Source organism: Tachyglossus aculeatus, chromosome 12, assembly GCF_015852505.1.
Source record: "Tachyglossus aculeatus isolate mTacAcu1 chromosome 12, mTacAcu1.pri, whole genome shotgun sequence".
Classification (NCBI taxonomy): domain Eukaryota; kingdom Metazoa; phylum Chordata; class Mammalia; order Monotremata; family Tachyglossidae; genus Tachyglossus; species Tachyglossus aculeatus.
Window position 1 is genome coordinate 13,372,840 of NC_052077.1, and position 14,463 is coordinate 13,387,302.

The 14,463-nt window shown below is 44.8% G+C and overlaps 1 protein-coding gene across 2 annotated transcripts in view; it reads left to right on the forward strand.

Annotated features, from left to right (window-relative positions):
- Nucleotides 1–14,463, forward strand: part of GRID2 (glutamate ionotropic receptor delta type subunit 2) — a 924,709-nt gene that overhangs the window by 807,156 nt on the left and 103,090 nt on the right. For both annotated transcript variants that reach the window (XM_038755327.1, XM_038755326.1), the window contains exons 12-13: nt 7,815–7,953; nt 13,484–13,679. In XM_038755327.1, the coding sequence (XP_038611255.1) occupies nt 7,815–7,953; nt 13,484–13,679 (335 nt within the window). The remainder of the gene's footprint in view (nt 1–7,814; nt 7,954–13,483; nt 13,680–14,463) is intronic.

The following is a 14,463-nucleotide window of genomic DNA, read 5'->3' on the forward strand; positions in this document are numbered from 1 at the left end:
GGGAGAATAGGTCATTAAATCCCCATTTTACAGAGAAGTGAAGTGCTTTGCCCTAGGTTACACAGCAAGCAAATAACAGAGACGGACTTAAAACCCAGATCTCCTGACTTTAAGTCCTGTGCTCTTTCCACTGGTCGTGCTGCAATAAGCAGATATACACGTGAGTGCTGAGCATGGCTGATGGACTAACATTTCCCAAAATGGGGGTGGGTTTTAGGAGGCCTGGTGGATTTGAAGAGGGAGGGAGTTCCAGACGAGGGAGGGAAACCAGAGAGATCTGAGCAAGAGTTAGCTTTAATGGCCTGCAGCCCAACCCCACTGCCAATTAACGATTCTCTTCACTGCTGTTCAGTGATGTGGCGTATTCCCTCTGAAGAGCTTAAGGATGCAAAAGCTTTAAATTGCCAAATAAGTATTCCGCCCCCTTCAGCCTTAAAAGGCCTTAGTTGGAAAGATGCTGGATTAACAAGGCATGAAATGCTCTCATCTTGCTCTCCATCCCCTCCCGGAGCAGAAGCGCATTGGCGCACTTCTGCTTTCCAGCCGAAACCCCAGGAGATCCTGAGAGGTGGACTTTGATCCCTGGAGCCAGCACAGATAGTCATAACCGGATTTCTTTCCTAGAGGTCTGGGTTGCAGGCCGTGATCGCTACTGTCACCTTTGCCATCAGTGGCATCGGCAGCGATTACCCCTGCACACCCCAGCTCAGGGCCTAGTCCACCCTAATAACGGATGGTACAGACCGTTCTCTGCCCTGGGATCCTGACAGTCTTCTAGACTGTGAGCCCACTGTTGGGTAGGGACCGTCTCTATATGTTGCCAACTTGTACTTCCCAAGCGCTTAGTACAGTGCTCTGCACACAGTAAGCGCTCAATAAATATGATTGAATGAATGAATGAATGACTCCAGGGTAGTGAGGGAAAAGAGAGCACAGGCCTGAGAGTCAGAAAGTCATGAGTTCTAATCCTGACCCTGCCACTTGTCTGCTGTGTGACCTTGGGCAAGTCACTTCACTTCTCTGGGCCTCAGTTACCTCATCTGCAAAATGGGGATTGAGACTGTGAGCCCTAAGTGGGATGGGGACTTTGTCCAACCCAATTTGCTTGTATCCACCCCAGAACTTAGTACAGTGCCTGGCACAAAGTAAGCACTTAAAAAATACCATCCTTATCATTATTATTATCATTATTATTAATAATAACAGTGATTGTTGTGGGAAGGGAAGTAGGGTTAGGAAACAAGTTTGGTGGTTTCTTTTGTATTACCCCGATGTCAGCATGAGCCGCATTTCCAGAACCGGTTCTGCCCGTTCACTTAGCTCTCTGTTGACCCTCCTGCCTGTTCACCGGTTCAAGTGCCCACCCGCCTGCCTGCCTGTCTGCTTCAGACCTTGGACTATTTCCATCTAGTTTGAGGTGACATCAGGGCCAGCTCACGTATGACATGAACGGCTTCTTGCCAAAGAGAAGCAGAGTGGGCTAGTGGATAGCGCACAGACCTGGATAGCAGAAGGGTCTGGGTTCTAATACTGGCTCTGGCACTTGACAAGTCACTTAATTTCTCTCTGCCTCAGTTACCTCGTCTGCAAAACGGAGATAAAGACCCTGAGCCCCTTGGGACATGGATTGTGTCCAACCTGATTAGCTTGCATCTACCCCAGTAAGTGTTTGACAGATACCATTTTAAAAAAAAAGAAAACCTTTTGGGCTTCACCAAAGTCCCAACAACCAAAGCCACTCCATGGACATGGAGAGCTGACACATACTCCTTAGGCCCTCAAACTTGGCTGTCTACTCCTTAAATACTTTGATATCACCCGAGCCCCACAGCATTTAGGTAGATGTCCTTATACTCTACTATTTCTCCTAAGTGCAATATCTGTTAATGTCTGTCTCTACCCATGGACCATAAGCTCCTTGTGAGCAACATGACCTAGTGGAAAAGAGCACAGGCCTGGGAATCAGAGGATGTGGGTTCTAATCCCAGTTCCCCCACTTACTGCTGTGTGACCTTGGCCATGTCACAACTTATCTGTGCCTCAGTTCCCTCATCTGCAAAATGGGGATTCAATAGCTTTTCTCCCTCCTACTTAGACTGTGAGCCTCATGTGGGACCTAATTACCTTGTATCGATACCAGTGCTTAGTTCAGTGCTGGGCAAATAGTAAATGCTTACCAAATAGTACTGTTATTATTATTATTATTATTGATACTAATAATAATAATCTACCAACTCTGTTGTATCATACTTTTTCAAACACTTAATTCCGTGCTCTGCAAACAGTAAGCACTCAATAAAGAAATATGATTGATTGGTTTATTGATTGATGAAACTCCATGAGGGAGTATCAGTAGTGGCCCTACATGCCAGAAAGGGTAACCTGGATTTCCACGGGCCTTGGAATTGCTGGCCTTTTTGGATTGACCCATTTTGCACGTATGTGTGTGTTTGGATATGCGACTTCCAAGAGCCTATTAGAATTCATCTCAATCCATAGGCTCTTTAGGGAGTGTTTATTTTAAAATCATTAAAATGGGCAAAAGGCTTTGATGGCTTCAGGAAAAGAATCAGGGGAGGATGAACTGTTAAATCAGCTGCTTTTATGCTGCAGAGCAAAATGGCCAAATTCTGTGGGACATGGCACTCCCAACTGACTCCAGGGTGTCGTTTATTCCGCTTTCATTAACTCTTGACATTCTAGGACCCTGCTCTGTCAATTAGTGCAGCATGCCTTGGTGGAAAGAGCACGGGCTTGGGAATCAGAGGTTGTGGGTTCTAATCCTGGCTTCACTACTTTTCAGTTGTGTGACTTTGGGCATGTCACTTCATTTATCTGGGCCTCAGTTACCTCATCTGTAAAATGGGGATTAAAACTGTGAGCCCTGCATGGGATAACCTGATTACATTGTATCTACCCCAGCGCTTAGAGCAGCATGTGGCACATGGTAAGTGCTTCACAAATACCATCATTATTATTATTAGTGGGTTCCTTCCCAAACCCCCAAAACCCTTCCTAGATTTCTCACTGCCACTCATATTTTCAAGAGTAATCACGACAGTGGTATTTATTACTATGTGCCAATTTGTAAACTATTTAACTGTCATTCTTCCCCACTAGATTGTAAACTTCTTGAGGACAGGGATCAGGCCTTCTAACCCAATTATACTTTCCCAAGCACTTAGTACAAGTGCTGTGCTCACAGAGGATGCTCAGTAAGTGCTATTGACTGATTGATTGATTGATATTCTAGGTCACAATAGGTGGCTTCCACTTACAGAGCAGTTCCCTGTCTGGAAAACTTTCTGAATGCTTGATCCACAAAGGGAAAAGTCAGCAACTAATAGTCTTAGAATGCCCAGTAAGATGTCATTCTGTCAGGATGGTTGGACTGATTTCAGCTGCTGTCACAGTTTACAGGCTCTCTGCCATAGATTCTGAAGGCTTTGGGAGAATATTTTTGATATACTCATGAAAAGAAAAATCCATATTTTTGCCAAAAAGGACTGGAATGAAAAATTTTAGAGGGGGAGGATAGGGGTATTTACTTAGTGTCAAGCGTACCGGACTAACCGCTTCCTTTCTACCAGCAACAGATCTTTGTCCTGTGACTGTTCCTGAGACCATTTTGCAATCAGAGAGAAGTTTAGGGCAGCCTCAGATGATGACATGTAAATGTCTGAGAGAACAACTGCCCTGGATAACCAAGGCCTTTGGATTCTTGGATATGTATAATTGAATGACCCTTTCTGACATACTGCTTACCAAAAAAGGAAACACAACCAGTCACAATCAGAATTAAACTGCTCTGCAGCATACTGATCCAACTTAGGTGAAACTGTCATCCATCTTGCTTAAAAGCACAACTTTTTTTCCTTCAGTTGGGTCACTGGATTTCAGTGGATCTGTTTCTCTGCTTCTTCTCCACCCTGGGAGATCTCTGCATGGAAACTCTTCTGCTCTGAATTTAGAGCCATTCTCTGTTGTCTTGTCAATCAATCAACCAATGATATTGAGTACTTACTGTCTGAAGAGCACTGTGCTAAGCGCTTGGGAAAGTACAACAAAACAGAGTTGGTAGACACATTCCTTGTCCATAAGGAGCCTACTGTCTAATTATGGTAATAATTATGGTATTTGTTAAGTGTCCACGACATGCTAGGCACTGTGCTAAGCACTGAGGCAAATATAGGATAATCAGGTTCCACATGGGGCTCACAGTATAAGTAGGAAGGAGAACAGGCATTGAATCCCCATTTTGCAAATGAGGGAACTGAGGCACAGAGAAATCAATCATATTTATTGAGCACTTCAATCATATTTATTGAGCGCTTACTGTGTGCAAAGCAACTGTACTAAGTGCTTGGAAAGTGCAATTCAGAAACAAATATAGACAATCCCTGCCCAACCACGGGCTCACAGTCTAGAAGAGGGGAAACAGACAACAAAACAAAACAAGTAGACAGGCATCAATAGCCTCAATATAAAAACATAAAATTAAAGATATATACACATAATTAATAAAATAAATAGAATAATTAATATGTCCACATATACACAAGGGCTGTGGGGCAGGGAGGGGGGAAGAGCAGAGGGAGATGGAGAGGGGAAATGGAGCAAAATTGAAGAGAGGCTTAGTCTGGGAAGGCCTCCTGGAGGAGGTGAGCTTCAGTAGGGCTTTGAAGGGGCTTTGTAGGGCAGAACATTGTACTAAGTACTTGGGAGAGTACAATAAAACATAATAGATGTGTTACCTGCCAACAGCGAGTTGTGACTTTCCAAAGGTAACACAGCAGGCAAGTGGCAGAGCCAGGATTAGAACCTAGGTCATGGACCCCCAGGCCTGTGCTCTTTCCATTAGGCCATGCTGCTTTCCCAGGAATCTAGAGGGGATCCTTAGCTGGATGCTCCCTTCCCTGAGAAAGCATAGGTTTCACGAGCATCAGGATCCTATCTAAGGGAGTGTGATGACACCTCTCTGATCCGGGTCAGATTCGGAACATCTGACACCTTCTGGAAGGCTGCTAGAGGGAAAGCGAGTTGCCTGGGTTAGAATAATGTAGAGAGATTCAAAGAAGTAAGAAGAGTTTTGGAGCCTTTCCCTAGGTCTTTCATCCCCAACCCACTCCTGCTCGTCCCCTAGTTGCATTTCGAGGGCAGCCTCAGAGATCCACTAGACTGTACGCTCCCTGAAGGCAGGGATCAGGTCTACCAACTCTAATGTACTCTCCCAAGTGCTTAGTACAGTGCTCTGCACAGAGTAAGTACTCAATAAATATTATTGATGGATTCTCTCAGATTATCTTTAAATAAACAGCCTTCAAGGAAAAAGCTACTGGTCCTGGTAGTCAGTAACTTGGAGAAGATAACTGAAAATGAGGGGGACAAGGAAAAAAGCATCCAGCAATTCCAGGCAATCAGGAAAGCTGTTGACCCATATCTTTATTCCTTGGCTAAATTTGTCCCAAAATCCTTGTTATCTCCTGGGAGCAGCAGGTGGGGGAACGGGGGAAGGAGGGGAGGGGTATGCCTCTATGCAGAGACCTCATGGCTTCTTCCATGAAGGGGAAAAGAAGGAAAGGTTCCTTTGATTATAGTAGCAGTAGAAGTATTTATTGAGCATCCTATTGGTGCAGTGCACTATACTAGTCATTTGAATGGTGTGCAAAGTGGCTCCCAACTGTCAGCCACTGGGAAAGGGAAAAACCTGGGCCATTTTCTCCTGATGGGCTATATTTTAATGAGAGAAATCCAGAAGGGGAATGAGTGGCCAACCAAAAGAGCCAACCATTAGACTCTGTGACTTCTGGGATAGGCATGAGCCAAGGGAAAAATAAGAATGTGTTGGGACTCAACCCTGGGAATTCAGAATGGATTCCTTTTCGATCTCAAGGTTCCTGTAAAATGCCAAATGCCTGGGGATTGGCAGAACAGGATGGCCCTCCCATTTCACTCCCCAGCAGCAGGGCAGAGGGTGCAGCATATGTGATCTTTCTTCATTTATGTCTACCAGTACATTAGTGTAAATCAATCTCATGTACTTGAGGGGGAAAGGTGGAAAAGTGGCTTAGCACTCATCAGCATCTCCTACCAGCATCAAGAAAACCTTAAAAAGAAAGGATGTTTGGTAGAAGCATCCTATGGCAAAGAGTATGAGAAATTTTAAATTGATGTTGAGTGGGGAGAATACACTTGAATACGTTAATTATTAGTTAATTAATAATGGCATTTATTAAGCGCTTACTATGTGCAGAGCACTGTTCTAAGTGCTGGGGAGGTTACAAGGTAATCGGGTTGTCCCACAGGGGACTCACAGTCTTAAGTACAAATGAGGTAACTGAGGCCCAGGGAAGTTATGTGACTTTCCCAAAGTCACACGGCTGACAACTGGCAGAGTCAGGATTTGAACCCGTGACCTCTGACTCCAAAGCCCGTGCTCTTTCCACTGAGCCATGCTGCTTCTTAATTATTCATTCATTCATTCGGATTTATTGAGCACTTACTGTGTGCAGAGCACTGTACTAAGCTCTTGGGAAGTACAAGTTGGCAACATATAGAGACGGTCCCTACCCAACAATGGGCAATTATGTGTGGAAAGCAGCAGGCCTAGTGGAAAAGACAAGGACCTGGATGTCAGATGACCTGGATTCGAATCCTGGCTCCGACACCTACCTGCAGTGTGATCTTGGGCAGGTCACTTAACTTCTCTGTGCCTCAGTTCCCTCATTGGCAAAATGGGGATTCAATATCTGTTCTTCCTCCTTCTTATTCTGTGGGCCCTATGTGGGACCCGATTATCCTGTTCTAACCCGGTATTTAGTACAGTGCTTGGCATATAGTAAGCATTTAACAAATACCACAATTGTTATTATTAGAACTGTTTCTTAGCCCACAAAATGACCCACAAGTAGGGAAACAGAGAGAGCTAAATGTATGCAAGAAGCAGAATTGCCTAGTGGATAGAACACAGGCCTGAAAGTCACAAGGACCTGGGTTTTAATCCTGACTCTGCCACTTGCCTGCTGTGTGGCCTTGGGTAAGTCACCTCATTTCTCTGTACCTCATTTACCTCAGCTGTGAAGTGGGGATTAAGACTGTGAACCCCATGTGGGACAGGGACTGTGTCCAACCCAATTAGCTTGTAATAATAATACTTATGGTATTTATTAAGTGCTTACTATGTGCCAAGCACTGTTCTAAGCACTGAGGTAGATGCAAGATAATCAAGTTGTTCCACATGGGGCTCACAGTCTTCACCCCCATTGTACAGATGAGGTAACTGAGGCACAGAGAAGTTAAGTGGCTTGTCCAAGGTCCCACAGCAGACAAGTGGCAGAGCCGGGATTAGAACCCACATCCCCTGACTCCCAAGCCAATGCTCTTTCCACTAAGCCATGCTGCTTCTCCACCCCGGCACTTAGAACAGTGCCTAGTAAGCAATTAATAATAATAATAATGGAATTTATTAAGCGCTTACTATATGCAAAGCACTGTTCTAAGCGCTGGGGAGTTTACAAGGTGATCAGGTTGTCCCACCTGGGGCTCACAGTCTTAATCCCCATTTTCCAGATGAGGTAACTGAAGCCCAGAGAAGTGAAGTGACTTGCCCAAAGTCACACAGCTGACAAGTGGCAGAGCCGGGATTTGAACCAATGACCTCTGACTCCAAAGCCCGTGCTCTTTCCACTGAGCCATGCTGTTTTCCAAATTAACAAATGCCACTATCATTACTATTATTATTATTATTATTATTATCCCCTTTTTGACAGAAAATTGAAATTGCCCGTGCTGATCTTTCTTCCTCTGATCAACAGGAGGTGAGGTCCCATATACAACCCTAGCCACGCGGATAATGATGGGCGCCTGGTGGCTGTTCGCTCTGATCGTCGTCTCATCTTACACTGCCAACCTGGCGGCCTTCCTCACCATCACTCGCATTGAGAGCTCGATCCAGTAAGTGGACCAGATCTGGCGGGATGGAGGTCCTGAGCAACTTTCAGGGAACTGGGTGGGGAATGGGAGCAGCAAATTGGTGTCTAAGAGCTGCTGTAATCAATCAGTGAGCACTTATCAACTATTGAGCACTTACGATATGCTTTATTAGGCGCTTCTTTCCACAGAAGGAAATGGGGCAGAGTTGGGTAACTGTGGTCTGGCTATTTCCACTCCTGAAGAACTTGGGAGTATGAGAAGCAGTGTGGCTTAGTGGATAGAGCACAGGCCCGGGAGTCAGAAGGACCTGAGTTCCAATTCTGCCTCTGCCACATATCTACCACATATCTGCTTTGCAAGGCACTTATCTTCTCTGGGCCTCCATTACCTCATTTATAAAATATGGATTGAGACTATGAGCCCCCTGTGGGACATGGGCTGTGTCCAACCTGATTAACTTGTATCTACCCCAGCACTTAGAACAGTGCTTTCCACATAGTAAGCGCTTAACAAGTACCATAATTATTATTATTATTATTTCAAATCCAATAATTGGAATCAGCTTGATGGAACTCAAAGGGATTCATTTATTCACTCAACCATATTTATTGAGCGCTTACTGTGGGCAAATCACTATACTAAGCGCTTGGGAGAGTACAATATAATCTGTCAGCATTTCAGATTCTGGACTATCTTGTCTTTCTGGAGCTCAAAGACCACCACCAAGACAGAGCTCATTGCTGGTTCCTCCTTACTATCCCAGTGTTCTTCTTTCCTTGTGGAGAGGTTTAGGGGAAGGACTATAGAGACAACTGCTGAGCTGTCTTACCTCATTCAGTGGTATTTATCGAATGCTTACTGTGTACAGAGCACTGTACATGATAAGCAATAAATAAATTAATAGACCCCATGTTCTGCCTCTGGCCTGGGCTGTGCCCTGAGGTTCTCCACACCCCTTTCTGACCTGATGTTTCTCTCTGGACTCTAGTGTTTAAGGAGCACTATGTAGTAAGCACTAAGTACAGTGTTCTGCACACAGTAAGTGTTCAATAAATATGATTGAATGACTGGCCCCTGGTGCCTCAGTGCCCGAAGAGATCAGACCGTGGTCAGTTCTGTGGCAGCTGAAAGAGCCAACCATTAGGCTCTCTGACTTCTCAGATACACACAAGCCAAAGGAAAAATAAGAAAGTGAATCCTTGTCTGAGGAACTTGGTGACCCACTGTCTGCAATAATCATCATTATAATAATAACAATAATAATAATTGTATTTGTTCAGTCCTTACTGTGTGTCAAGCACTATAATAAGCACTGGACTAGATTCCCCTTCTAGACTGTAAGCTTGTTATGGGCAGGATACATGTCCACTGATTCTGTTGTATTCTCCCAAGTGCCCGACGCATAGTATGTGCTCAATAACAACGAATGATTGATTGATTTGAGATAATCAGGTGAGTCACAGTCCCTGTCTGTCTTGGGCCTCAGTGTCTACTGAGGCTATTTGCTCTTCTCTTCTCAGATAAGATCTTTGTGCCCAAAGTCCAACACTGGGCCACCCCGCTGTGAGCAGGAGGCAGCTCACAGATGTCTGGAATCTAGTGCCCTGACACACTGGTGACACAAATCATTCCACCCTGCCATTGTCCGGGCAGAGTACAGTGACCTTGGATTCCACCTCCTGGTTCTTTCCAGTTCAGTAGCCACCTAAACATTTTTAGATCCAAATCTTACATCATTTAAATAGCGGTCGGATGTGAAAATTTAATGCAAAAAATAGCTCAGGCGCTTCTTGCTAGCCCCTAGAATACCAGTTACACCCTACCAAACTGTCAGCAGGATCTGACCCTTGAATGACCCAGTGGTATTGGAGCATTCCCTCCCAGAAATGTGCCACCTCACAGGAAGCTAGAGTCCAGTGGAGATGGTTCTTTCACGTCCTGGAGGAGGTTTTTGGTTTGTCATATTAGGACTTTTGAGGGATTTAGAGGTACCAGAAACTATTATTATTAACAGTAAGAATAATAATAATAAGTTGGCTGATTGTTAAACACTTACTGTGGGCCAAGTATTGTGCTGAGCACCGGAGATTCAATACAACCAGATCAGACACAGTCCGTGGTCCACATGAGACTCAGATTCTAGAAGGGAGAAGAGACATTTAATCCCCATTTTACATATGAGGAGTATATTTACAGATGAAACAGAGACTGGAGAAAATCTACCAACTCTGTTATAATGCACTCTCCCAAGCACTTAGTACAGTGCTCTGCACACAGTAAGTGATCAGTAAGTATGATTGATTGATTGATTGAATAGAGGGAGGCTCCCAGGGGGAGAGGATATCAAGAAAGGAGTGACTCTTTGAACAAAATCTCTGCATGGAAAGAGAGACACAGAGGCAAAAGAGAAAACAGAACCAGGCACCTCAAAACATTTAGCCTAACAACACAACGAGGGACAGTGTTTTTGTATGCCCAACATGGCCAGGACTGTGGGTTACAAACTGACTTTTTCAGACACACATTCACACTCACTCATATTGTTTGTGATGATGATGATGATGGCATTTGTTAAGCGCTTACTATGTGCCCAGAACAGTGCTTTGCACATAGTAAGCGCTTAATAAATGCTATAAAAAATTATCAAGTGTTTACTGTATGCAGGGCACTGTACTAAATGCTTGTCAGAGTACCACACAATAGAGTTGGTAGATACAATCCCTGCCCACAAGGAACTCACACTAATTACACTCCTTCCGATGAGCGTCTCCCCTTCCAAAATGGTGTGAACCTGGGCCCCAGATACTTCTAACTCAGTTTTACTACTGTTTTAGTCTCAATTTTTCACATTTACTGCATTCTGTAGTTTACCACTTTATAGCTGTCTGACCATCACTCTCCCCATTTTTGAAACCCTACTAAAATCACATCTCCTCCAGGAAGTCCTCCTTGACTAACCTCTCTTTTCCCCACCGTATTCTCTTTCTCTACTGCGTCTCCTATGCACTTGATTTCTTACCCACTAAGTGCCTAGGTAGCTCATCTCATTCCCCCACATCCACAGCACTTATATACATATCTTCATACTCATTTACTTCTTCCTACCTACAGTGTCTTTCCGGTTAGATTTTAAGCTCCTTGAGGGCAGGGATCATGATTTATAACTCTATAGAGAAGCATTATGGCCTAATTCATTCATTCATTCAATCGTATTTATTGAGCGTTTACTGTGTGCAGAGCACTGTACTAAGCGCTTGGGAAGTACAAGTTGGCAACATACAGAGATGGTCCCTACCCAAATATGAAGAGCACAGGCCGGCCTGGGAATCAGAGAACCTGGGTTTTAATCCCTGCTCTTCCAGTTGTCGGCTGTGTGACCCTGGGCAAGTCACTTCACTTCTCTTTGCCTCAATTTCCTATCTATAAAATGGGGATTCAATCCTACTCCTTCCTACCTAGACTGTGGGCCCCATGCTGGACAGGGACTGTGTCCAACCTGGATAATCTTGTATCTACACCATTGCTTAGAACAGTGTGTGGCACTTAGTAAGCACTTAGCAAATACCTAAGCTGTTATACTCTCCCAAGGGCTGAGTACAGTGCTCTGCAGAGAGTAAGAGCTCGATGAATACCATTGATTGATTGACAGATTGCTCAAAGGAGCTGTGTTTTGTCCCTGAGTGTAAACATCTGGCTCATACTGACAATACAGAGTGCCCACAAAGCTAGGCAGGACCCTGAGGGTTCCACTAGGATGAAATCCTGATGGATGCTGGAAAGGAAATAAAAGCTCTGGGTCCTCAGGGCTAGAGAAAAATGGATTATGATGGCAGGATTCAGGTTTAGTTAAAAGTTGTTTGAGGTTCAGGACCGAGCAAACAGAAACATTTCACCGTTGAAGGATCCCCTGATTGACGCTCTCCGATCTGACATCTGCCCTCTCACCATAATGAGATTCTTTCTCGGGCAGCCTTAAAGAAGTTACCAGGACCAGAGTATTGAATCACCAGCCTCTTGGAGGTGATAAACAACACAGCCCCGGCTCCAGCCTGCAGGAAGTGGTGCATTAGAGTATTCCCAGAGTCCAGTTTCAACTCCCAGCATGGGACGCTCATCAACCCAAAACTGATTGTTTGCGCGAAATCAAAAAAAGCTGCTTTTCAGCTGTATCAACGTCCATTTCCGGAGTGACCCTAATCTAGGGCTGGCAAGTGAACGAAGGGGTGAGATTTGGGGTCTTTCGCCACCCAGTCTGCTCCGAGGCCGGATCGCTGTCCACCATTACCTGGCTGCTTTGCAATTTGTTTACCTTTGCTGGAGCAGCTGACAAATTTTCTGGTTCCCAAAGAAAGTGATCACCTAGTGAGATGGCCTTCTGTCTCTAAGGAATTTCATCTACATTCTGCCTCAGGTCTTCTATTTTTTTAAATGGTATTTGTTAAGTGCTTACTAGGTGAGAAGCAGCGTGGCTCCATGGAAAGAGCACGGGCTTTGGAGTTGTTATGGGTTCAAATTCAGGCTCCGCCATTTGTCAACTGTGTGACTTTGGGCAGGTCACTTAACTTCTCTGGGCTTCAGTTACCTCATCTGGAAAATGGGGATTAAGACTGTGAGCCCCCCGTGGAACAATCTGATCACTTTGTAACTTCCTCCGTGCTGAGAACAGTGTTTTGCACATAGTAAATACTTAATAAATGCCATTATTATTATTATTATTAGGTGCTAAGCAGCATACTAAGCAAAGGGATAGATACATGCTAATCAGGTTGGACACAGTCAATGTGCCACTTGAGGCTTACAGTCTTAATCCCCATTTTTCAGGTCTGTGAGCCCATTGTTGGGTAGGGACCATCTCTATATGTTGCCAACTTGTACTTCCCAAGCGCTCAGTACAGTGCTGTGCACACAGTAAGCGCTCAATAAATACGATTGAATGAATGAGTGAAAAGTTAAATGACTTTTCCAGGGTCACACAGTAGACATGTGGTGGAGCTGCGATTCTCAAAGACTGGTCCTCTGACTCTCAGGCCTGTTCTCTTTCCATTAGGTCACACTGCTGTAGGTGAACTCTAAGATCCTTCCTTCTCCCCTCAGCCTGCCTCAGATTTTGTTTTATAAGAAGACTAAAATCACAAGGCAGCTATCTTCTCCCACATTATTATTATTATTATATTAATAATATCAATGGTAGTTTTAAGCTCTTATGATATGCCAAGAGTTGTGCTAAGATCTGGGGCAGGTGCAAATATAATAGATAGGCTCAGACAAAGTCCTTGTCTCACATAGGGGTCACAGTCTAAAAGGGAGGAAGAACAGGAATTTAATCCCTGTTTTTCAGATGAGGTAACTGAGGCCCAGAGAAGGTAAGTGACTTGTCCAAGGTCACCCAGCAAGCCAGTAGAGGAGCTGGGAGTAGAATGCAGGTCTGTGGGCCCTTATCATGAGGCCATGCCGCCTCTGTTCCATGTTGCCCTTTGCTCACCGGCTACTCCATTTCCACTTGGAAGTGTCGACTCACCGCCTGCTTCTTTTGTCTTCCCCAACAACTAAGGTCTCTCCAGGATCTCTCCAGGCAGACAGACATTCCGTACGGCACCGTCCTGGACTCAGCGGTCTACGAGCACGTCCGTGTGAAGGGGATGAACCCGTTCGAGAGGGACAACGTGTATTCTCAGATGTGGCGGATGATCAACAGAAGCAACGGATCAGAGAACAATGTTCAGGAGTCGTCGGCGGGCATCCACAAGGTACCTACTCAGTTCGTCCCTGACAGTCAGCGTGGCTCCGCGGTCCAAATCAGGATTTCTTCTCCCTGTTTCTAGATTGCAAACAGTAATGATAATAGAAAAGCAGTGTGACCTAGTGGACAGAGTAGGGTCCTGGGAGTCAGAAAGTCCTGGGTTCAAGTCTCAGCTCTGCTGTGTGACCCTGGGTAAGTCATTTAACTTCTCTATGCCTCAGTTATCTCATTTGTAAAATGGGGATTAAGATTGTGAGCTTCATGTGGGTCATGGACTATGCGCAACCTGATTAGCTTGTATCAACTCCAATGCTTAGAACAGTGCCTGGCACATTGTAAGCGCTTAACAAATACCATAATTATTATTATAATTGTGGGATTTATTAGGCCTTGTGATGCCAAGCACTGGACTAATCACTAGGGCAGGTACAAGATAATCAGTCCTTGTCCCCCATGGGCCTCACAGTCTAAATAGGAGGGAGAGCAGATATTGAATCCCCATTTTACAGGTGAGCAAACTGAGTCACAGAGAAGTTAAGTGACTTGCCCAAGGTCACACAGCAGGCAAATGACGGACCCAGGGTTAGAACCCAGGTTCTCTTACTCCCAGGTTCATGCTCTTTCGACTGTGCCACACTAGTAGTTCTTGTTTGGTTTGGAAAGCCAAAGGCCAGCTCTAAGTTCCTGCCTCTTAGCACTGCAAATAAGGGAACACACATTCCAGGGGAGGGAATTCAAAACCTTCAACCCCTTTACTGGGAACTTGCTTACCATCAGACTCTCTAAAATGG